At 35.0% G+C, this 25,959-nt stretch overlaps 2 protein-coding genes and 1 long non-coding RNA gene across 6 annotated transcripts; 2 read left to right on the top strand and 1 right to left on the bottom strand.

Moving 5' to 3' along the window:
* Window positions 1-549: 549 nt before the first annotated feature.
* Window positions 550-6,284, top strand: LOC141647109 (uncharacterized). Its single transcript, XM_074455150.1, has 5 exons — window positions 550-907; window positions 2,336-2,923; window positions 3,480-3,568; window positions 4,047-4,146; window positions 5,752-6,284. The coding sequence occupies exons 1-5, from the start codon at window positions 755-757 to the stop codon at window positions 5,941-5,943; spliced, it is 1,122 nt and encodes a 373-aa protein (XP_074311251.1). The 5' UTR covers window positions 550-754; the 3' UTR covers window positions 5,944-6,284.
* An 802-nt stretch (window positions 6,285-7,086) lies between these two features.
* On the bottom strand, window positions 7,087-11,412 carry LOC141647114 (CDP-diacylglycerol--inositol 3-phosphatidyltransferase 1-like). Of its 2 annotated transcripts, none has more exons than XM_074455157.1 (11): window positions 11,190-11,412; window positions 9,736-9,810; window positions 9,547-9,631; window positions 9,398-9,447; window positions 9,133-9,172; window positions 8,840-8,884; window positions 8,685-8,750; window positions 8,488-8,602; window positions 8,349-8,405; window positions 8,134-8,232; window positions 7,087-7,508 (listed from the first exon to the last, which is right to left on the bottom strand). In XM_074455157.1, exons 2-11 carry the CDS (start codon window positions 9,794-9,796, stop codon window positions 7,449-7,451), a joined length of 678 nt encoding a protein of 225 aa, XP_074311258.1. In that variant the 5' UTR covers window positions 9,797-9,810; window positions 11,190-11,412; the 3' UTR covers window positions 7,087-7,448. The 2 variants fall into 2 exon arrangements, with proteins under 2 accessions (XP_074311258.1, XP_074311259.1); XM_074455158.1 differs by having other exon boundaries at window positions 9,736-9,806; window positions 11,190-11,411.
* Window positions 11,413-12,732: 1,320 nt separating this feature from the next.
* LOC141647108 (uncharacterized) lies at window positions 12,733-21,331 on the top strand. Of its 3 annotated transcripts, none has more exons than XR_012545670.1 (5): window positions 12,733-13,065; window positions 17,243-17,825; window positions 18,335-18,433; window positions 19,588-20,224; window positions 20,898-21,331. It is a non-coding gene; the product is annotated as an uncharacterized LOC141647108 (long non-coding RNA). The 3 variants fall into 3 exon arrangements; XR_012545669.1 differs by having other exon boundaries at window positions 12,736-13,065; window positions 19,588-19,773; XR_012545668.1 differs by having other exon boundaries at window positions 12,737-13,065; window positions 19,588-21,331.
* The last annotated feature ends 4,628 nt before the right edge of the window (window positions 21,332-25,959 follow it).

Here is a 25,959-nt window from a genome sequence, read left to right as displayed (position 1 = left end):
CTTAAAACACCAGATCTGGTGTGGCCGGCGTCAGGCGGTTGCAGTCGTGTGGCCGAGGAAGGTGTTAGTGTGGTTGGTGGGGTGGGAGAGTTACTGAAGGTGTTGGTGTGGTGTTTAGTGGTTGAGGATATGGGGTAGCGTGGATAGGCGGCGTCACTGGTGATGGTTGTGTCGGCGTCCCTGGTGGTGGTTGTGTTGTTGTGGTGGGTGTAGGGTGTAGGGTGTAGGTGGCAGTGGTTGACAGTGTGGTGGGTGTTGGTGGGAGTGGTGGAAATAGAGAGTAGGAGGAAGAAGGGATTATGGGGTTATAGGGAACTGCCGAGGGGGAGGGGTAAGGATGAGAATGGTTTTGGGGGTAAGGGGGGTATGAGTTACCCTTTCTTTTTGTCAAACAAACAACAACAAAAAGAATCAACCATTTTTATTCTCTTTCCCTTTCCTTATTCCCCCCAACCAAACGTCCCCTAAATTTATTCTAATTCACCATATTTATGACCTACGACTGTTTCGGGGTCAATAAATTAAGGCTCTAAAATATTCCGAACTTCTAATCAAAATTCTCAAGTCGGGTCAACTTTACCGACTCTAGCGAAAAAAAAAAAAAAAAAAAAAAAAAAAAAAAAAACTCGCCAACAATAACTACTCTCATTTCGCAGTCGTAAAAAAAACCGTGAAGTAGGGCGCATAAACCCTCGAAAACCCTAATTCCCAAACCCGCTCCATCTCCTCCCAATTTCTGCGAAGATTTGCAGAAATGGCGAAAGGTGATGACGTAAAAGCGAAGAAAAAGAACAAAGCCATACGAAAGAAGCTTAATAGAGATCCTGCCGCCGCCGTCTCTGCTCGCGTCGCCGCCATTATCGCCGCCAAGAAACGCCGTCACACCGGCAAACGCCGCCAATGCCAGGTCCTTCTCTCTCTTTTTTTCGTCTTCGATTTTTTTATTTACTATTTTTTTTTGATAATTTTTAGTTGTTATCTCGTTTGATTATCTGTTGTATGATTTAATGAAGTTATTATCTTTGAACTCATGTGTTTGTAATATTATGCAAGTTAATTAAGTTACTGCATTAGGTGATTAAGGTATTTTCGTCGATTTTTTTGATAATTTTTAGTTGTTATCTCACTTTCTTATCTGTTGCATGCTTTAATTAAGTTATTATCTTTAAATTCATGTGTTTATAAGCTTATTTAAGTTAATTAAGCAGTGATTAAGATATTTTATTTGATAAATTTGATGTTTTGTCTATAATTTTTAGTTGTTATCTCGTTTGATTATCTGTTACATGATTTAATGAACGTATTATCTTTGAATTCATGTGTTTATAAGATTAGTTGAGGTAATTAAGCTTTGTCATTACATGATTAAGGTTTGTTCTTGTTACAGTTGTAGTGATGTAGAGTTGTAGACCTTGATTTGTTTGAGTTTCAAGGAACCGTGAGAAGGATTTTAGCTTCGGAAAGTTCGTTCTTTTCCAGTCCGATTTCATGAGATTAAGATTAAGATTATCGACGTGTGGATATCTGAATTGAGGATATGTCGCTAGCATTGATTTATATTATAACTTATCAAGTAGGTTTTTGGGTGATTAGGAGCGTGGCTTGAAATCAGCTGCATTTGAGCTTAATGTGTATAAAAACGGTGATTTTTATGAGTTTGAAACATTATCTGTATACCGTGCTCGAAAATCTATTTCTTAAGACATAAAATCTACCTTGCCTATGTGCTGTTGTAAAGTTCAACGAAAATTTGGTTGAGAATTATGTTCATATTGCTTCATTCTTCAAATTTTTTAAAGATCTTGCCTAGATTGCTAGTTTGCTACTCTTGAATTTTTATAATTGTGGGCCAATTTAATGAATCATATTGCTTCATTCTTTCATATTCTGGTAGCAAAGAATATTATTTGATTCCAGTGAAGATTAAAAATGTTGTTTAATTGGCGAGTTTGGAAAACTTACATGATTTATCGTCAAAGCTTCGTAAGAAATCATTTTTCATATGAAGACTGTTGAAAATGATTGTCCTGATTTTAATTGAAAATATTCTTGTACATTCTGTTAAGAAACTCAAAAGTCATTGGTTGTGTTTATGAAAAAAGGAGCTATGAGAAGCTGTTCTGTTGTCAATTTGTGTACCATGGCGCCTAGGAATTACGACAAAGAGGTTTTCTTTATTATTGGAAATATGACATAAGATAAACGAAAGGAGGAGGAGGTTTCGACACAAATAGTATTATTGTAGTTTTTTTATGTGGAGAGCGTGAAATGTTTGGGCAACTGGTTACTAGTATGACCCTCAAACTTATTTGTGATTTGTCTTCTAACTATTCAGGGGATGTGCTTTAGTCTTCCAACGCCAGAGGATCCCTTCAATGACCGACGTGGAAAGGAAGATACTACTGGGAAAAAATTTAAGAAGGGTCTTCCTCTATCATACAATAAGGGATCTGTGGAAAATGGAACAGATAAAGAGTTGGTAAGCGATCAAGAAAATTTGGGTAACCAAAAGGGAAAAAAATCGAAGCATATGGAGCTGGTGAATGTTAAAATGGGAAAAGGAAATCGTAAGATCGACGCAGTTCCTAAGGATTGGGAAGGGCTATCCTCAGGAGACATGGGCTGCCCATCTAAGTTTCTCTTCAATTGCTTGAACTCTATTTGGGATTTTTTGGTTGGTGATGGTGAAATTAAGGGGAAGGAGAAATCATTAATTGCAGATTCTTGGGGATTGGAGTTTTGGAGGTCTTATTCTTTGGGGAGGGATATGTTAGAAAACAGTGGAACTAATCCGTCACTGCAGCAAATTGCTTGGATTGCCTCCACAGCAGCTGACAGCTTCCAGCGGAAAGAAAGTGAACTTATATCACTTAACAGCCCATTCCTACTGTATCTTGTTCCATCTCAAGAGAAAGCAGTTAAGGTAGTACTTTCTGCATTTTTTTGCTGAGTAAATATTTACCTTTTAACTGTTTAGAGTTGGTTCAACTATAGCTTTTTCTTATATATAAAACCCTGTTAAATTGTACTCCATTGTTTGTCCATGCGTTCATTTTGGCCCCTAAATCCAATTTGTATGCGTTATGAATTGATTCCATAGAATAATGTTAACAAGATTTCGCCGAATGTTGTGAACCCTGAGTCCCTGACACTATAAACTATATAAAACACATCTATAAAGTTCCAATGACATAAACAAGTTCAACTATCATTGACACTTTGTCAAGGAGCTAGAAGCCTAGATTTAAATGGCATTCTGAGCACAATTTGTAGCTAGGCTTTGTAGATAAGACTGTACTTGCCCTCTGCACAGGTGTATCATCTCATTGATATCCTTTTTTTTAAATCTTCTCGTTTGCTAGCCTAATCTCTTTTCATCATTTTTTGAATGCCTCTACGAGATTGTTTTGATATCCCATTTGATCTTGTTTTTTGTCAGCAACAGTATTATTTCTATAAAATTTACTGTGCTCTTTCAGGTTCGGTCTGTTTGCAAGCCTTTAAAACTGTTTGGGATACACACTGTGAGTTTACATACTGGTTCTTCAGTAGAGCATCAAGTTAGTGGGTATGTGGTATCTCTATTCTCTCTGTCATATACTCCAGTCTATCAGTACGAAGTAATAATTTGTGTTTTTTTTTTTGTCAATTTATTTTTTTGGCTTCTTACAAGTTTGTAATGCATTCTTTCTTTTCTACCCTCCAAATTTTTGTTTGTAGTTATTGTCTGAGACTTGGAAAGTAGAAACTCAATTTCGTATGGGAAAGTCATTTTACTCATTCTGATCAGTTATTAATGTAGTTTTCATCAGTTTTTTCCTCGGTCCTTGTATGAAGTATGTATACTCAATGCGTTGCTCCTCAATATTATATACAGAGTACATAGTATTCATCTAGTATTCTCTCCAGAATGATCCTTGTGAACATATACAATGCTGAATGTTCAAAATACTTCTTTTACTCAATGCATTGATTGAGTGCATAAGTTGCATTCAAGGGCACAACTCTGGATTTCTTGTTCTCATGATAATTCTTTTTTTCTGCAGTCTGAAGAGCTGTGATCCAGAATTTGTTGTGGCAACGCCTGAACGGCTGTGGGAGCTTGTTACGCTTAACGCAATTGACATATCGGATGTCGCTCTGCTGGTACTTCTTTTCTCTTTTTTATTAATATTTTTGAGGATATCTATTTTTGCCATTTGCAGCTCCATCTCCTGAACATCCTATTTGAAAGGGTTTTTTTGTCAAAAACTACCTTATATTTAGGGGTATTTGTAAAAAAACTGCCTTATATTATTTTTCTTGTTTTAGACTACCTTTGTTTTCTCATTTTTTGGTCAAAAACTACCTACGCTGAAAATATGGCGAGATTTGGTCGATTTAGTGACATTAACTTATCTCACATGACTTTCTTAACATCAAACAACAATGATCAACTGCGTCCAAACCAAAGTTTAACTTCAGATAAGCAAAATTAATGAATTTCACATTTCAATAATAACTACAAACATTTAATAAAGTTTAGCGTAAGTACTTTATGACTTCCCAAAATCGGGCCTTAGTAAGATTAAAACATAAAAGAGTCATTTGAGATATGTTAAAGCCGGAAAATAGACCAAATATGTCTAGATTCTTAGCGTAGATAGTTATTGACCAAAAATAAAGAAAACAAAGGTAGTTCAAAACAAAAAAATAATATAAGGTAGTATTTTTACAAATACACCTAAATATAAGGTAGTTTTTGACAAAAAACCCTATTTGAAATCTAAAATAGACTTGGAAGCAATTACATGTTTGACTGTTGAGTATATAAAGGTGGGAATAAGACAAAATAAAACATTAGAACGAACAAGACCTGACGATACTTCATTCCTTCAACAACTATCTGCGACTTACTTTGCGTTGTCACAAAAAAGGCCACTTCTTACTCGCTGCATTAATATTTGTGTTTAATCAAGCAGCAATCATTGAAGTCATCAATATAATTAAATAACCCCCAACCTGCTAGAATTCTGATTTAAATTTTGGATTCAGAATTATTTTGGAACGTTTAGCTATTTGTAGTGTCGTCACTGCAAGGGCTGACCTTGAAGTCTAATCATGTGGTCCTATACTACAGTGTGAAATTTCAGGGTATTGTTAATTTCTAGCACCATGTTTCTCAAATTCATAGTTTTCATCTTTATGTTTCTGTCTCTCTCTCTCTCTCTCTTCTCTCTCCATCCTGAGAATAATATTGTTGGTGTTGTGTCCACATGCAACTCGATGGAGATGTGGTGTGTCGAAGTAAAATTTCACTTTTGGTTCCCTAGTTTATGGCTATTCCATCCTTGGTGCCTTGGGTTTTAAAAAGTCTACTTCGGCGCCCGAATGCATAATGATAACATTTCCAATATTAATTTATAGTAATCCTGCTTTTTAAGTGTAATAGAGTTCGAAGTCAACAAAGTTGCGTTTTCGCACAAACTTTAAGACAACTAGAGACTAGAGAGTGATTTATGATGCAAAACATCTCTTAATGGATGTAATTTTGTTCATGTTATAATTAAGACATAAAAATGAAAAACAATTCAAAACGTAGGTACTAGGTGGAATATATGAAACCTCTTGAGACGCCTGGATTACGTAGTTATCTCAATCCTTTTGAGGTCCAAGATGAAAAAACTCCTTTCTGTTCCTATTATTGTCACCTCTTGTGTGTATATCAGTATATGACCTTTCTCTAATCTGCGTAAAACTTGCTTTTTACAGGTTGTGGATGCATTGGACTCTCTTTCCGACTGCATTAATATAGTAAAATGCATTAAAGATAAAATATCTGGAAACTCACGAACTGTTGTTTTCCGGGGTCTCTGTAGTGACTTATCAACTCACGCGGCACAATTGCAGAGTATTCTTAAAGAACCAGTAGATGTATTGTTGCTTGGTGATACATCAGACTGACAGCAATTGGGTCGTTGAAAGTCGAAGAACTTGAGGAAGAAATTCATCCAAGGGTATATTAATGAGGTATGTGACCTTATAATGCAGTATGCAGCTGTGGATGCAAACATAGAGGTGACAGTAGGTAAATTTTTGGCATGTCATACTAAATGGGGCACTAGGTAAATGTATGTCATGTCATGCACTTTGCTAGTGAAGACCGGTAACTAATCTCCCCATTTTTTGGCTGTTCCGTTGATTATTTTGTCGGTTTCACAATGTCACATTTTATCATAATATATTAATTGCTATAACCTCTTTGCTTGAAGATGGTATTTTTGTTGGTAATTTATGGTTCACGCATGCTCGCGTCTTATTTTGTAAGGTTTGTATTGGTATGACTTATTTGGTTGGTGTACAAGGCGTGGTTCAAGTTGGACGGGTTGTTGGTTAGATGTGAATCAATTTGGTCACGCATCCAAATACATCCCTCGTCAAGTTCAACTTCCAAATAGCCTCGTGGTTCTGCGCATGAAAGTCCCACTCAAATCTATTACCATATCGATGGCAGCTATTGGGTGCATCAGTGACTATTTTCGGCAATGCAACTTTGCCTAGTCTCCACAACGACGACTATTAAGGGGAAGATTAATACCCTAGATATCGTTCCACAATCAGTGTAAACTTGCAGATGTCATCCCACTTAATAGCAGTTTGTTACGGATAAAATGATACGTCGAATGCATAATAATCCACCGATTTGTCATAATGCGATACTAATTCTTGTTCTTTATCGAGCTAATAGAGATCTCTTAAGAACAAGATCCGCTTCAAACTCCCTCAAAACAGAAAGATCCGCGTCAATTTTGAACAAATTGTTTCTAACTAGCTCCATAATCCAACTTCAATAATCAAAATTGTTATCTATGCTCACAATTTAACGAAGGGCCAATTGATTGATTAAGATTGAGGTCGCTTTGCCCAAATTGGCCACAACAGCCACGCACTGAACGACCTGTATCGAGCTTTTTGTTGACAACACAACACTGTCACAAGTCAACAATGTAGATTGCAAAGCAAATATAAAGATAACTTGGCGAGTATTTTCCCTTGTGTAGAGTAAAGAATTGTGTTAATAATTCAGCAATAATAAAAAAGAATAAGATAAAGAAATTCACGACTAACATAAACACAAAATGTCGACCAAATAACATGATAAACTCAGATTTACGTTCATTTGTCATTTCACAATTAGGATTTTGTCGAACTGCATTACACTTGTACCACATCGACATCACACCATGGCAAGAATGCTTGAGAGCGCATTTCCTACACCGATATAAAAGGAGAAATATGTATTGGAAGGGTCTCTGATGAGGTCCATCCAAACAAATTCTAAACATACTTTCCAATCGACCAATTCCTCGTACGAACTCTAACAACAGGGCACACACCATGGTTTGACCCATTCACGGGTTTTGTATAGACTGAAGCAAATTATCTCATACATGACCATGGACCATCATTCATTGTTTCTGCTTTCTGTTTATGTCGTACAAGACACACGCATCCGCAGCTGTCTTTAGCTGCAAAAACAAGAAAAGATCAAAATTAATTAATACGTGTGCAAGAAAAAGCAAGCTTTCACGGTTCATGAGCAAATTGATGCAGGGAAAAACTTGCTTGATTTTATCCTAAATGAAATGTTGGAATTTCATTGTGTCCGAAATTCAAAACCCAGCCAAAGTAGTGTAGAAGTAATAACAAAATGCAATACACCTGTGATCATTGCATCCTCTATCCCCAGGGAAGGATAGAGCCAGAATGCTGACCGAGCTTCCCTCTTGGAAGAAAGGAGGGATAGCGAGTTAGAAGTTGCCATATTAGCGGAAGCTTTTCACATATGCTGGATTACAATCAAACCAAAACCAAAATCTATCCCCCACTCACATCTATCCCCATTTCTAGCATTGACTATTTTTATTATTATCTAAGATTTAGTATGTAAGAGTATGAGACAAAAATGTCGTGGAGAAGTCGAGTCAGTCCCTTGAGTTTCTGAATACCGAATGATGTTATTCACTAATCACCAAACTAAAGTATCCAATAACGGGAACTTTATGAGCTCTGACTTCAGCAAACTCTACAGTAAAAGCTTATATAACAATGGCAACATAAGTAGATAAAATGAAAAATCAAGATAACTCATACCTGAATGACATTGATTGATTGCTTAACTGCCCATCCAAATAGAACTAAAGCTTCTAAAATCAAGAGCGGCAAACTTTCTCTTGCTGAAGAAACTACAACCTGCAGAAAAGACAACCACGTGCCATGATAAGCAGAGTTCTCTTTAAGAAGGGTACCATTTTTCTCTAATTTTAAGATACAAATGGAGTTTGATGAGTTATGAAAACAAATCTCACATCAACGACATCTTCACTTTGACTCTTTGCTAGAAGGAAGAGAATTATGTAGAGAACCTGAGAATTTGGAACATTAATTATACAGCAAATATGAATGTTAAATTTTCTTAAGCTGTCTAACATAAGAAAGTCTCAGTACCTCACATGAGACACAACAGAATGCCATAAACATTCGGTTTCCATAATATGCTCTGAAAAGCCAACTTGAACTGTCTTTCACATCTTTATGGGTAGCCTTCCCCGACAAAAAAGTACTTCAACGAAAAGAGAATCATAAATTTCAAAATGAAGGAAAAGGTGTGATAGTAGTGGTGTTTAATAGATGAACATCAATACCTGTACATTTGAAACCAATGGCTAGCAATATCCAAGGCGAGCAATGATAAGAAAATTAAACCCGGTCTGCATGTAATTGCTCAAACAATCATTTATATACATGTTAATGCATTGAAAAATACGACAATAAGAAATGTGAACAAATCTCAACCTACCTGTATATTTGAGACAGTAACACCAAAAGACACGCAGTGCTAATCCTGTAATGGTCAATGTATTCATTAGCTCAAGATTATGCTATTAAAAATAGAGAGGATTGGCAACATGTGACTGAGGATGTTGAACTATCATTTGAAATGAAGAAACATCTTTAGCAATAAGATACACGCACAGTTTTTGAGTTAATAAGTTTTTGCTCAACAACATAGATATAGAAAGAGAGTACACTACGTCTTAGCATCCGGAGGTAGTATTAAAAGAAGAAGAACAAACTATGGAAGAGGCCCACCTGTCTGTAACCATGTCCAAAACAGCACCGAGAGTCGATACTAGACAAAGAACGAGGTTGAAGTCAAAGAAAGTAAAGCGAAGTACAATTAAATTAACTCAACTCCTGAGTCACGACAAAATGTATTTCTTTATACCGTTACTAAACAAACACATCTATGAATCCAATTCTAAATATATTTATGCCTTTCTGGAACATTTCAAATTCTGAACAACAAGATTTTCCTCTAAAAACATAGTAATATGTATGCACACAACAGTCATACCTTGATTGAGTTTCCGAGCAAACCATCCATCAATGCCGTCACATACAAAGCTGTCGACAAGGTTGAAACTTTAATAATCCAAAATTAACTTCAATAAGATCATAAACTTAAATAGACGCACATTCGAAACAGAAGCAATAACTACCTACCTTACAAAATATAGAACAGCAAAAATGTGTTTATGAGAGTAGCATATAGCAAAGGCCACACAATTCATTAATACTCTGATGTACCCTGCATCATCAAACATGACGTCAACTCACCATTTAATATACTAATATACAAAACATGAACAATCTAAAATGAGTAAACCAAAAAAATCATATAAGCAAACTCACCGATTATGTTAGGTACATAAAGGTATATTGTCGACATTTTTGGCTTTGACGAGTCAACCATTTTGCCTATTCTGCCTGACGATTCAATATGGCATATTTCACAAAAGAATACCGTTAGTCATCTTGTGCATGGGCGCATGGCTAATGAAGAATAAAGTTAACTATAATGCATAGTAGATTTCATAGGAAAAGGTAAAATGGGAAACATCCATCTACTTCTGAATCAAATTTAAGTAATCATACAAATAAAATCTGTTTTGCACAGTTAAAGGAGAGAAGCCAGATATAAATACACTCTCTTCGCTTTGCCCTTGCTCCCTACCCATTTCTATGTTTGCGCTCCTTTGGCTTCAATAAAATACTATTAAGAATGCATTTCTCCTCACTTGCCGGAGTGTAACTTGGTCATGGGTATATATCAATCATTCATAATCGGAGCTAATTATTGATCTACTACCCAAAACATCTACATTATCTCTACTAGGATCGGAAATTTGATATGCCCGTCATCTAATAAAAGCATTCTATAGTTGTTGTCATGGTTATCATCGTCATGTAGTTGAAATCCATCATAGATAAACACAAGTAAAAGTTTTGATTATTCCCAGAACTGTAAGATTTCACCCGACAAAGACGTGGATAGCTTAACTACTAACTATTCAAGATTTCATTCGACAAAGACGTCCGTAGCTTAACCAACACAGGAAACAACTCAATCTCCTATAAGCACTGTCATAACTCATAAACAACATATTAGCTGTGCCGTCAAGAATTGATAAAAAAAACTGCAGGCATTCCCAGCCCTTAAGGCAGCAAGCATGCAGAAACCTTTGTTATCTAGAAAATACTCCCTCGGTCCCGGTCAATTGTTGTCCTATTCTATTTTGGGGTGTTTCAGTCAATTGTTGTCCTTTCTATTTTAAGAATGAACTTGATAAGCAATTTGATCATTCACACTCAATTTGGTCCACTTATCATTTAGTGATTGACCCCTCTTCTTTCCTTGGTCTTTGTGCCAAAACCAAATGACAACAATTGACCGGGACGGAGGAGTAAGTAATTGTAAGACAGCAACTGAAGAGAGCAAGACACACTTACAAAGCTTCAATTTTTTTAAATTTTACCCCACCAGACAAGATTAACTTTTACTGTAAAATTCACGCCACCAGATTGCTCATCAAATTGTTCATCAAATGCATTCGTAAATAGAAAGAACAAAAATTGACTGAGACACCTAAATTGGAATAGGACAACAAATGACCGGGACGGAGAGAGTAAAATTTACGCCACCAGTCTGTGGTTTCCTACAATGCTAATCCAGAATCCGACAAATTGGTCAAATAACAACCTACTTGTTGTATAGATAGGACAAGCATCTTGTTATTCCATAGACACGGATATATATCCGTCTTAAGAGAGACTAATTGTCAATAAAAATGGAAGTAAGGACTTACGGCGGTGGTGAAATGGTGGTCAGATGGTGTTCCGGTGGGCGGAGAGAGAATCGAAACACGACGGTGAGGCTGCGCCGGTGGCGGATTGATTCAAATTTGTTGACAATCAAAGTTTCAACTTCCAACTTCTAACGCTCCATTTATTTTTCGAGTTATTATAGAGGGCTTTCTTTTTTATCTCATTTTCATTCTCATTAATTTCGAATTTTTAATGCTTTCGAATGAATTTTGTGTTACAATCCTAACCGTTAAATCCTGACCCGGCCCGAAGATTGACTGCAACCCGTCTTGTAAATAACCTGCAAATAATCCGGTTTTTTCAACCCTAAACCATTTTGACTCATAAACAGTGGGTGGGTTGACCGTTGGGTTAAGACAATATATCTTCCTTAAAATATAAAATGTCAAGTAGATAGATATTCACTTGTACATATGCCACGTCATCACCTCTAATCACATGCCACCTCATCACCTCGAAGTGTGTGTCATGCCATCACTTTCATCGTATTATGTCGGACCGCATTTCGCGTCAACGCTATCACCTCATCACCTTGGACAGCGTGCTATCCAAATCAAAATTGCCATGTCACGAGCTTGGACCCCACACCATGTCAACATTGTCGCCAATTGGCCTCGAACGTGTGTCAGGCATTACTGCCATCTTATCATCTCGAACCGCATGCCAAGTCATCAATGCTATTTTATTGGAACCTCATTTTTGTACTTTGCGAGTTAGTGAAGATAATAATAATGATGATGGCGGCGGCGGTGGTGGTGGAGTACTCAACTTACTCGGTCGATTTGAGTTCATCATGAACTTTTCCAGTTTTTCCCTCCTTATCTCAGAGAATAAGTTGCTCAATCGAGTACACCATAAACCACTCTCGATCGAGCATCCTAAGAATTTGATGGATTTTACATCTACTTGTTTAAATCAAGCTATCTTACATGGTCAAACCAATAGATTAGCTACTAGCTTGTAATTTCTTAAAATTGTAAGCAAGTGTAAAAGTTAAACCATTGAGAACTTGCTTTAAACTGATTTTTAATCAGATCGCAAATCATTCCCAAAATTCGAGTCACAAATCCATCTTATGTTGGTTAAGGCGCTGTTTGGTAAACGACATATTGACTAATTTTTAGCATATTCAAGAGTTTTAGCATGTTTGACCAATCAATATGCTAATTTTAGTGTTTGGTAAACAGTATATTGAAACAGCATATTTGGGGTCAATATGCTTCTTACCCCAGCATATTGGTTAGCATATTGTAAAATAAGAATTTTTTTTCCATTTTACAAAGAAAACTATCAATCTACTAATCGGAATCTGCCAATTACCAAACACTCAAATTAATTATGCTAATTATAATATCTTACTAAAAACCTTCCGATAAAATCGCTTTTTTAATTGCTTAAATCTGCATGTTGAAATTAATCCGTTTTACCAAACAAGTACTTCTAAAGAAAATCGAGTCACTAATCCACCATATCGCGAGTTTCGGACAGATTCGGCCTTAGCAAAATCGAGTCACTAATCCACCATATCGCGAGTTTCGGACAGATTCCAAATTCTAATCAAACTCTCGTGTCCGGTCAGCTCTTACCGGCTCTAGTGCCGACTAGACTACTAACTCTGCTCTCTCATTTTGCGGAAATAAAAAATCCGTTGTAGCATTGTAGGGCATAAACCCGCGAAAACCCTAATCCCCAAATCTCTTCCATCTCCTACCAATTTCTTCGAAGTTCTGCAGAAATGGCGGAAGGCGATGACGTAAAAGCGAAGAAGAAGAAAAAAGCCATACGAAAGAAGCTTGATAGAGATCCCGCTGCCGCCAATTCCGTTCGCGTTGCCGCCATTAATGCCGCCAATGCCAGGTCCTTCTAAGTTCTATCTCCTTCTTTCGTCTTTGATTATCTGTTGCATCCTTTAATGGAGTTATTATCTTTGAATTCATGTGGTATTAGGTGATTAAGGTATCGTATTTGATATTTTTGATACTGTAATTTTTAGCTGTAGCATCGTTTCCGTATCTGTTTATTCTGTTAAATGCTTTAATGAACTTATTATATTTGAATTTACGCGTTACAAGCTTAGTTACGGTGTGTGATCTGGTGATTAAGGTATGTTCTTGTAGTGATGTAGACCTTGATTTGTTTGAGTTTCAAGATTGCTAAAAATGGAGTAGATTAGTAGATGAAAGAATCATGAGAATGATTTTAACTTCGGCGAGTTGTTTGTTTTTGAGTTTGAGATCACGAGAGTAAAATTATCGACTTCAGGATATCTGAATGTTGGTTTTGTTGATCAGGTGTGTGGCTTGGAATCAGCTTCATTTTAGCTTAATGTGTTAACGATAGTGCAATTTCTGAGTTCAATTTCATGAGAGTAAGATTGTCGGGGATTAAGGATATCTTAATTTAGGATATGTTATCTGCCTTCATTTATTTTTTATTTTTTCGAGCTGCTTTTGATGTGATTTGAAGTGTGACTTAAAAACAACCTACATTTTAGCTTATGTGAATATAAAGATGGTACAATTATGTTTGTAATTGTGGGAGCGAATCATATTTCTTTATTCTTTCATATTCCGAAGCAAAGAATATTAAGTACTCTGTATTTGATTCCATTGAAGATGGAAAATGTTGTTTAATTGGTGAGTTTGGAAAACTTATATGTTTCATCGTCAAAGCATGGTAAGATACTAATATATCATTTTTCATATGAAGACTGTTGAAAACGACTATCCTCATTTTAATTGAAAATATTCTTATGTATTCAGTTAAGAACTTCAAAAGTCAAGGGTGCTTATAAAAAAGAGCTATGAGAAGTTGCTCATTTGTCATGTTGTCAATTTGTTGAATTAATCCCTTCTATTTTGGGAAAATGCCAAGAAAAGATTTATGGTGATGAGAAACATAAGGAAGCTATTTTTTTTGGATGAAGGAGAAATAGTAGGATGTTCATTTAGCAATTCATATAATATAAATATCTGAGGAGGTTATTGTTAAGTGATCACCTCAGCGTAAAACACATTAATAAGGGTAGTAATAAGAGTGTGTAATTCTCTTGTGTATATTATCCTTATTGTATATTCCCTCTTAGTGATCAATAAAATCCTAGTGCGACTGCAGTGAGGACGTAGCCAAATTGGCAAACCTCGTTATATTTGTGTTCCTCAGGTTTCTCATCACCATAAATCTTTTCTTGACCAATTATCATAATTTTTTGTATTCAATTTCGGAAGTTTTAACTTCTGAAGTTTAACCGGGAATGTGGTACTTGTTGATGATGCCATTATTTAAATAACCAAAAGGGTATGAGCCTATGATGACTTTGATACTAAATGTAGAAGGAACTTGCGAATTCTAACACCGAATATAATAAAGGAATGAGATAATTAATTGGCAGGAAAATATTTGATTATTATATCGCACTCATTATTAAACAATGAGTTCTACAAACTATTTATACATTACAAGGAATGTTAATAACCTCGTAAGTTTTACTAAATATAGAATGGTTGTGAATTTACAATTGATTCTAATCACAGATTATTTAGTAAAACTTACAAGGTTATTAACATTCCTTGTAATGTATAAATAGTTTGTAAAACTCATTGTTTAATAATGAGTGCGATATAATAATCAAATATTTTCCTGCCAATTAATTATCTCATTCTATATTATATTCGGTGTTGGAATCCGCAAGTTCCTACTTCTACATTTGGTATCAGAGCCATCGTAGGCTCATACCCTTTTGGTTATTTAAATAATGGCAGCATCAACAAGTACCACATTCCCGGTTCAACTTCCGAAGTTGAATACAAAAAATTATGATAATTGGTCAATCCAATTAAAGGTATTTTTTCGTTCACAAGATTTGTGGAGAGTGGATTTACAGACGTAACGGATAGAAACTAGGAAAAGAGATCAAAAGGCATTGTATCATATTTTTGAAGTCGTGGAGGATCCAATATTTATGAAGATATCAATGGCTGAAACATCGCATGACGCGTGAGATATTCTGCAGAAACCCTACAAAGGTGATGATCGTGTTAAGCAAATACGTTTGCAAACACTGAGATGAGAATTCGAGTCATTGAGCATGGAGGAATCTGAAGGAGTCCAATCCAGGAGAAAATATAATATTACAGATGAAAGGGTAGTTCAAAAGATCATTCGATCATTGAATGGTGACTTTGATAATGTCGCTTCCGCTATTGAAGAAGCCGATGATTTATCAACCTTGTCTATCGAAAAGTAGCTGTGTTCGAGGATGAGGCAACGAGGAAAAAGTTCTAATTCGAAACATGCTTTGCAAAGTAGGGCAGATGTGACAAACCATGGTGGTGGTTATACTGGTGGCCGTGGACGAGGTCGTGGCCAAGGAAGAGGTGGAAATAACTTTTCCTATAGAAAGGATAAGAATGTAGATATAAATTCTACGAGAGACCACAAGCGAACACCATTTGTAGGTCGAGATAAATCAAAGATTCAATGTCATAGGTGTGAACGTTTCAGACATTATGCATCGGAATGTCGAACATAATTTAATAACAATCAAGCTGAACGAGCAAATGTTGCCTTGCAAAGAAGGTCCGGATGACGAATCAGGCAATATTTGGTATCTAGACACCGGTTGTCGTAATCATATGACAGGAAATAAGGAATTATTCTCATATTTGAATGAATCTGTACAAGGAGAAGTTAGCTTTGGAAACAAAAGCAAAGTTCTAGTCAAAGGTAAAGGAAACATTAATATCCAGTCAAAGAATGGTACAAATGTTACCATTGCAGACCCGGGATATTTTGGAATTTATTGAGTTTGGGTGAACCGACACAAAAGGGGCACAAAATCAATATTGAAAATGGAGTTTGTGAAATCAAAGGAAAGAATAACAAATTAATTACTAAAGTAACGATGACAAAGAATCGTATGTTCCCTTTATGTCTTCAGCCGAAAACTATTATGAGTTTGCAAGCAATGATGAAAACAATTGGCTATGGCATCTTCGCTATGGGCATCTGAATTTTCGAGGACTGAAGTTATTGGCTCAAAAGGATATGGTCACGGGTCTACTTTTAATAGATACCCCTGATAGCCTTTGGGAGGGTTGTATACTCGGGAAGCATCACCGAGATTCTTTTCCTATTGGGAAATCAAGACGTGCTATGAAACCGTTAGAACTAGTCCATACCGACATATGTGGACCAGTTGAGGTAGAATCTCTTGGCAAAAAGAGGAACTTCTTATTGTTCGTTGATGATTTTAGTAGAAAAAATTGGGGTCATTTCTTAAAGAAAAAATCCGAGTCATTTAAGATGTTTAAGGAATTTAAAGCATTTGTAGAAAAACAAAGTGGTTTTCTCCTGAAAATATTGAGGTCTGATCGAGGAGGAGAATTTACATCCGATGAGTTTTATGATTATTGCAAGAAAGAAGGTATTCATCGACAACTAACAGCTAGCTACACACCACAACAAAATGGTGTAGCGGAGAGGAAAAATAGAATGATTCGAGATGGCAAGAAGCATGCTTAAAGCAAAATCTTTACCAAAGCCGTTGTGGGCAGAAGCAATTTGTTGTGCTGCTTATTTGTTGAATATGTCCCACAAAGAGTGTTCGTGGATTGACTCCCTTGAGTGGAAAAAAGCCAGATATATCTCATTTGCGAGTATTTGGCTGTGTCGCCTATGCACACATACCAGATCAGAAAAGGAAGAAACTTGATTTTCTTCATCATGTACCATGGCACCTAGGAGTCTATGACAAAGAGGTTATATTTATCTATTGTCGTGAAAGATGATATAAGGTAAAGTAATGAAGAACGTTTAGACACAAATAGTTTTTATTATAATTATTTATGTTTGGAAAAAGGAATTATTAGGTCCTAGATGACTAGCTTCTTATAAAAGTACTACGTATCTTGTTTCTGTGTGGATCCGTAATGATATTCCCCCGATCTTCGTGAATGCATGAAATGTGTGGGCAACTGCTTACAAATATAACCCCCAAACTTATTTGTGATTTGTTTGTTGTCTAACTATTCAGGGGATGTGCTTTAGTCTTCCAACGCCAGAGGATCCCTTCAATGACTGGCGTGGAAAAGAAGATACTGCTGGAAAGAAAAATAAGAGTTCTTCCTCTAATACGATAAGGGATCTGTGGAAGATGTAACTGATAAAAAGTTGGTAAGCGTTCAAGAAAATTTGGGTAATCAAAAGGCAAGAAGATCGAAGCATATGGAGCTGGTGAATGTTAAAATGGGAAAAGGAAATCGCCAGATGGACGCAGTTCCTAAAGATTAGGAAGGGCTATCCTCGGGAGACATGGGCTCCCATCGAAGTTCCTCTTCAATTGCTTGAACTCTATCTGGGATTTTTTGTTTGGTGATGGTGAAATAGAGGAGCTGGAGAACTCGTTAATTGCAAATTCATGGGGATTTGAGTTTTGGAAGTAGTATTCTTTGGGGAAGGATATATTACAACACAGTGGAAGTAATCCGTCAGTGCAACAAATTGCTTGGATTGCCTCCACAGCCGCTGACAGCTTTCAGCAGAAAGAAAGTGAACTTATATCACTTAACAGCCCATTTCTATTCTATCTTATTCCATCTCAAGAGAAAGCAGTTAAGGTAGTACTATCTGCATTTTTTTTAGCTGAGTAGAATATTTACCTTTAACTGTTTAGAGTTGGTTCAACTATTGCTTTTTCTTATATATATATAACCCCGTTCAGATGTATTGTTTGTCCATGCGTTCATTTTGGCCCCTAAATCCAACTTGTTATGCGTTATGACTTGATTCCATAGAACATCGTTAACAAGATTTACTTAAAAAGTAGAAACTCAATTTCGTATGGGAAAGTCGTTTTACCCATTCTGATCACTTATTGAAGTAGATTTCTAATTTTCATCAGTCTTCTCCTCGGTCCTTATATAAAATATGTATGCTTAATGTGTCGCTACTCAATATTATATACATAGTATTCATCTTGTCTTCTCTCCAGAACGATCCTTCTGAACAGATACAATGATGAATGTTTAAAATGCTTCTTTTTCCTGAATGCATTGATTTGAGTGCATAAGCTGCATTCAAGATCACAACTTTGGATTTCTTGTTCTCATGTCTTTTTTTTCTGCAGTCTGAAGAGTTGTGATCCAGAACTGTTGTGGCAACTCCTGAATGGCTGTGGGAGCTTGTTACACTTGAGGCAATTGACATATCGGATGTCGCTCTGATGGTACTATTATTCTCCTTTCTTTTAATATTTTAAGGATATCTATTTTTGCCATATGAAGGCTCCATCTACTGAACATCCTACTTGAAATGTAAAATAGACTGGAAAGCAATTGCATGTTTGAATATATGAAGGCGGAATTAAGATAAATAAAACATTAGAGCCAGCAACACCTGACGATATTAAATTCGTTTAATAACTATCTGATGCGACTTACTCTGCATTGTCACAGAAAGAGGCCACTTTTTACTCTCTGCATTAATATTTGTGCTTAGTCAAGCAGCACTGCAGCAGTCATTGAAGTCATTAAAATAATTATATAACGGCTGACCTGCTAAAGTTCTGGTTTAAATTTTGGTTTCAGAATTGAATATGGAAAGTTTAGATATTTCTAACAAGGCATGACCTTGAAATCTAATCAAGTAGTATTTTCTCAAATTCATAATTTTTTCTCTTTAAATTTCTGTCTACCTCTCTCCTTTCTGAGAAAAAGATTGTCGTTGTCATGTACACATGTAACACGATGCAGATGTGGATGTGGTATGTCGAACTAAAATAGCTTCAGGATGAGTTTATCTTGAAATTCTGAACTTCTAACATATTGCACTTCATCGTCTTTTTGTACTCGTATCCTTGATAATTTATGATGTCAATTCAATTGTTTTTTTTCTGTGCGCAAAATTTCACTTTGGTTCCCTAGTTTTTGGCTATTCCATGCTTGGTGCCTTAGGTTTTTAAAAGTCTACTTTGTGACCTAATGCATAATGATAACATATCCAATATTAATATTAATCTATATTAATCTAGCTTTTAAGTGTAATGGAGTTCGAAGTCTACAAAGTTGCATTTTTCACACAAACTTTAAGATAACTAGCTATGTAGATAGTGATTTATGATACATCAAAGTTCAAAACATTTCTGTTATGGAGGAAATTTTGTTCATGTTATTATTAAGACAGAAAAATGAAAAATAACTCAAAGCTTAGGTACTAGGTGGAATATATGAAACCTCTTGACACGTTTGGATTGTGGATTATCTCAATTCTTTGAGCGCCTAAATGAAAAATCTCGTTTTTTTTTTCTTATTCTTGTCACCTCTTATGTGTATATGACCTTTCTCTAATCTGCGTTTTTTTGTTTTTATTTGCATTTTACAGGTTGTGGATGCATTGGAGACTCTTTCCGACTGCATAAATATAGTAAAATGCATTAAAGATAGAATATCTGAAAACCCACGAACTGTTGTTTTTCAGGTCGCTGTAGTAACTTGTATATTCACGCGGCACAATTGCAGAGTATTCTCAAAGAACCTGTAGATGTATTATTGCTTGGTGATACATCAGGTATGTGATCGTATAATGCAGTATAAACTTAGAGGTGACAGTAAGTAAATCTTTGGCATCTCATACTAAATGGGGCACATCTCCTGCACTTGTTATTGAAGACCGGTAACTTAGCTCCCCATTTTTTGGCTGTTCCATTGATTCATTCTGTCGATTTCATGATGTCACATTTTATTTTATCATATACTCCCTCTGTCCTGATCATTTGTTGTCCTATTCCATTTTGGGTGTCTCAGTCAATTGTTCTCCTTTCTATTTTAAGAATGAACTTGATGAACAATTTGATGATTCACACTCAATTTGGTCCACTTGTCATTTAGTAATTGGCCCCTTCCTCTTTCCTTGATCTTTGTGCCAAAACCAAAAGACAACAATTAGCCGGGACGGAGGGAGTATATTACTATAACCTCTTTGCTTGAAGATGGTATTTTTGAGACATCAAAAATGTGAGGTACGGTTGGTAATTTATGGTCCACGCATGCTGGCGTCTTATTTTTTAAGGTTGGTGTATGATGTTGATCTTTTGTTGCCTTTGGGTGACAAGAATTGATGTGTCAGTACTTATAGACTTGTAGCGCATATTTAGGGGAATAGACACTATAGAAGACAAGGATAAAAGTTTGGCATATTGTGCGGACTGCAGACTTAAGTCGTTAAGTATTAGGCAAAATATGAATCTAATGTGTGATGATAGAATACTGTTGTTATTCTTCCCCAAGACCGCAAACACGGAGAGTTAGTTGACAGAATACGGGAGATGGAAGTCGGTCTTGCGTTTCTTACATCGACTCCTATGAGTCTAATAGACAGACTGTTATCTTGTTTTCTTGTTGATGCACCCCTGTCAATCACATGTTTTCTTACTCAACTCGGATACTGGCTTTGTCGACCATTTTCTTTTCTTTAACAACTTTCATGCCTACTGCCACTGTACTTAACCAACTGATCTGACTGCTATTTTGTTCGACTCCCGTTTTCTGTTCATCGGGCACTACTGGAATGAAAGTCTCTTTTAGAGCAGTCTCTCCTGAAGCTGTTTTGTTGATTTTTTTTTTTCCTTTTTACTGTACTCTGCGCGACTGCCTACCATCTTCGAGACTAATATTCTTCATTTGTGCTCACAGGGAATCGCTTGAATGTAATTATCTTCTACTGTTCGTTTTGTGCTCACTGCGCATAACTCAAGTGAATTTTCTTTAGAGCTGTCTCTCTCCAATCTGGTAATCAAGCCATCGTATCTGTGCTCACTGCGCATAACTTTAAGTGAATTTCCTTTAGAACCGTCTTTATCGATTCTGGTAAATCAAGCCATCGTATGAATGCAGCAATCATCCATGACTTAATGATACCTGCCATCATTAATTTCGAAACCCTACTGATGGATGATTTAGTCCACGTTTATTCTAGGATTAAGTCTATGATTAGGCAAAGGGTTAGCTACAAAGTCTACAAAGGATGCTTATGTGACATGATCTTTCTAGTTTGTTAGATTGTTTCTTTCAATTGTGGAACCTTGACCATTTATAATAATAATCTCTCCCATTAATTGTTTACATCACTGTTGGAAGTACACATACCAACAACTTTATCACTGTACAAATTCTTGTTTAAGTCGACAAATATGTCTTAAATAATATTCTCTCCATTCCATTAGTTACATTACAATTAATTTATACACGATTATTTAAGTAAGCAGAAAGGAGTGAGTTATAATTATTGAAAAAAAATCAAAAGCAACTTGAAATGAAAAGGAAATGTAATGAACGTCTCCCACATGGGCTGATTTATTTACTAAGAAAGGACAGTGTAAACAGAGGGAGTATAAAAATTCTTATTTAGAATATCCATTTTAAGCTTAGACGGATCAAGTAACTAGAATAAGACAAAAGCAGAATAGTACTTGACCTGTTTCAATGTTAAGACCTTGTTCTTTTCGACCGAAAAGAGCTGAGTTGAACTTAACGGAGCTGACTGAACTGAATTGAAATAAGAGTTAAATTTGTGAAAAGATGAGTTGAACTAAATTGAGCTGTATAGAGTTGATATGAGCTGAAATTAAGTCCAAAAGAACAGGACCAAATTAACGGATGAGATAAAAAAAATGTCTGAGAATGACAAATTCTTGTCTCATCTACCTATATACGGAGTATAGGGCTTAAGTTAGTATTTGACCTGTTTATACACTTAAGATGAATATGACCGTCTTGAAGACAACTAATGATTAATAAGCTTACATATCATTGTTTTGATACAGTAAACTATCTTATTAGTCAATGTAATTAGAATTTAAAACTTGTGTACAGAGTTTACACAGTCCATCTTCAGCTACTAATACGTAACACGTTTGATGTGTTCTTCCCTTGAGAAATTGAGCAATTCTTAGTCAAAAATAAATTAAAATGTCGGTAGAGGTTTCAACTTGTGATTATTTTTATTTAGTTTGATTATTTTTTAATTTTCATGAAATTTGGTAGATTTCTTCTAATCTAATCTAATCATACTGATACAATACGTCTATAATAGAAAGGTTCAAAAAATGCGAGAAATTATGAAACGAAAAAGACAAGTAAAATCATTAGTTCAAATGATTTTTGGTATCCTGTCAGATTATTCTCACGGTTTTAATAATTAATTTTGATACTTGTATTATTGGTTTAGTATTAATAATATGTTTAATAGAGACGAGAATACTTGCGCGCAAGCTCCGGCCATCGTATTTTTCTGTGTTACAAATTACAAGAATAAGTTTTGTTGTTTTGGATTAAAATTATCGAAGCTAAAAAACTAAAAATGAGCCGAACCGAACAAAATAGAATCTTAGTGATATATCTATTTTTCGATTTAGGCCACCTTAGATATCAATTGAGTAAGAAAAAGTCTATCAAATACACAAAATTTAAATGAAAGATATGTTATTTAAGTATCCGTTTTACAAATTTCATGTATAAGGCAACTTTTTGCAAGATTATGATCTATTGTTTGATATTTAAATCGGTACGTCCTATTATAGGCTTATAGCGTCATATGCTAAGTTCTCGGTAATGTTCTAAGTGAAATATTTAGTTATAAGTTTGTATGAAATTTAATTATCACAAATAACCAATTCGGTCTAGATGTAAACAGTAAACCCACTTAAATATTCACTCACAAGAACAACTTGATCAAGGGTAAGATTGTCGGTTCAACCAGCTTTTCTTAAAATTGTTTTGTGAAAAGACTTTACTTATAGATCTTTTAAATCCTTAATAATCTCCCTCGTCATAAATAATTTCACGTCATAACAATAGATTGCCATATTTTATTTTATTTAAAAAAAAAAGTTTGAAAATTAGTCATAAAAGACCCTTTAAATAAGGGGTGAGGGTCCAAAGTTACACAAATAGGGATAGAATTGGCTGGATGGAAAACTACCTGAAAAGTAAGGTAGTCGCTTAAAACTTTGCTACTTGCAATTTGTCAATTATTATGTTAAGTATGCACTAGTGTTTTAATCACTTCCTTTAACTTATACATCGTGTAAATTTTTGTTTGGCTCAATGCATGAAAAACATGCTCTTATTTTTGTTAACTTCAAAACTCTCTACGTCTCGCCTCGATTATTTATTTACCTTTATCTTCTGACACATATTCATCTTATAATATTTACACAATTATTTTCTATGGTTAATGTTTATGTGTCAAATGGAAAGGTAATGGGACACGAAAATCGGACATACAATTCAGACTCCGAGAAAAGAGGAGGGGGCTAATTATTGAATGACAAGTAAACCAAAATTATGTGGGAGAGATTAAATTGTCTATTAAAGACATTTCCAAAATAGAAAAGTAAACAATTAACTAAAACATCTAAAATGAAGTAGGTAAACAATAACCGGGACAGTGAGAGTATCAAACAAAAAAAACACATTTAGTTAGGGAATTGATAGCCTGTAACATTGTCTCTATATGATCGACTAACCAAATGACAAAGCATACACATTATTTATATGGGAAAAAACAAATTGTTTATTGGATTGATTTGAGAAATATTTGTTTTCGGAGTGACAAACAAAAACGGATTGAAAATTTTTTTATGTGATAGTTTTTGTGTTATCGGGGATATCAACACTGCTACATAAATACTTTTACACAGATTTATTGTAAAAAGTGTTTATTAACTACTCCCTCCCATTCACAATAAACCTCCCTATTTCCTTTTTCGGTTATTCATAATAACCTCCCTATTTCCTTTTTTGGTAAGTGTTTATGTGGTCCAAATTTAATTGTATGGTGGGGTAGTGTATTTGTGTGGTCCAAATTTAATTATATGATGGGGTAGTGTGTTTTCTTAATTTTTGTGCCAAAATAAAAATGGGAGGTTTATTGTGAATGGGAGGGAGTATTTACTTTTATTCACTAATAATATGATTATGTTTGCACACTATTATCGTAATATCGTGTAAAATCAGTGGTGGAGCGAGGGGGGGCTAGTAGGGGCGGTCATCCCTGTGGCGTTTGAAAATTTTAAAATTTTTAGTCAACATTTTCGAATTTTTCGAGGTCCCTTTATAATATTATCCTTTCGCTCCCGTTGAAAATTTTCGCCCCCGCTAACTTAAAATCCTGGATCCGCCACTGTGTAAAACAGCCATACACAAGATTAACTGGTATATTCAATGTAACAATAAGTGGTGTTGATGAAATCTTCAAAATTAAGTCTAAGTTATTGTCTGTTTTTTTTTTACAGTTAAGAGAATAAGTTATAATATCTCAATGGTTATAGAGTAAGCTATTTGACTAACTTCAATTCAGTTTAACTCCACTCAGCACACTTCAATTCAGTTCAATTAAAAGTATGTCATTGGGCGGGGCGGTGATAGATATATGGCGGGTACAACCTACCAAAATCATACCTGCTCTAACGGGTGGAAATATAAAACTGTACCCGACTTGATCACTTATCCATTAACCCTCCTCATCATAATTTTATTCGATAAATAGTGTACCTTAATATATATGAGTACACTACTTAATTAAATTTAATTGCACTATTTAGAGTCTAAGTGAGTGGTAATGAAGGGTGGATTTTTCTACGTAGATGTAACTATCATTAAAATAATTGAAAAATGGATGATTAAGGAAGCTAGAAAGCTCCTTCCTTTGTAAAATCTAATTAGTCTTGGTTAGTTATATTTCAAAGTCTTTCCATTCATTTGTTAATACTTTTCATGTCAAGGGTTGTTGGCATTTTTGAAGCTTTTTGTGTCGGTTTATATTTTATATATTTTATTATAATTATTATAATAAAATAATTGTAATTGCATTTTGAACTGGCTTGGCATCGAATAAGTATCTTTAGCGTGGGTTGTATTGTACTCCGTATGTTGCTTCATTAAGCTTCCAATATTCTATTGTATCAATCAAAACCAACTATACGTATGTATCATTATTCGTACACTTGGTCAAATTATATGCACATTTTGTTGAAGCCTAATCTTTTGTAACTAACTTATTGTTTCGTTGGTAAGACTGGTATTTCCGTTTTAAGATTAAAATGGATTAAATAGCCTTTAGTTAGATCAATATGGCAATTTGTTTTTTTTTTTTGCTTTTGTTCCATCTATCCTCTTAAACGTGTTTTATGTTTAAGACAAATATATCAGTCAGAAACAAAATCTTTGAATTTTTTAATTTCCTTTTTGTTCTTCTCATCCTATAAATACTAAACACTTTTAAATAAGACGGTTTTATCCAAATATTGTGTAAAATAGATTTATTAAGTAACTAGTTTTTCATTCAAATAGGTCAAACATATTTGAATTAGTAAATCTATTTCACACAATCTTTGTATAAGACAACCTGACACGAGAATACCTGAAATACAATTAAATTAAGTGTCTAAATATAAATGGTCACTAATTAGTAATTACTTAGCTATTTTGCAAGAAATGTATTATATACCAAAACGAATTAATGATGCACGTAAATGTTATTTCCTGTGTTTCAATCATTTGTTTTTTTTAAGCGTATTTTAATTAAAGGAAACAAATGATTGAACTGAGAGAGCAGTTACCTACGACAACAATAATGCGCGATATCCCATTATTTCAAGGGTTCTCATAAATTGTTGTAATTAGTTGGATATATATAGTACATTTATTTTATTATTAGTACGGAGTAATACAAATTGGTTAATTTTAATTGACA

The sequence above is a fragment of the Silene latifolia genome, chromosome 3 (assembly GCF_048544455.1).
Source record: "Silene latifolia isolate original U9 population chromosome 3, ASM4854445v1, whole genome shotgun sequence".
NCBI classification, from domain to species: Eukaryota; Viridiplantae; Streptophyta; class Magnoliopsida; order Caryophyllales; family Caryophyllaceae; genus Silene; species Silene latifolia.
This window is presented reverse-complemented; position numbering and strand designations above follow the sequence as displayed.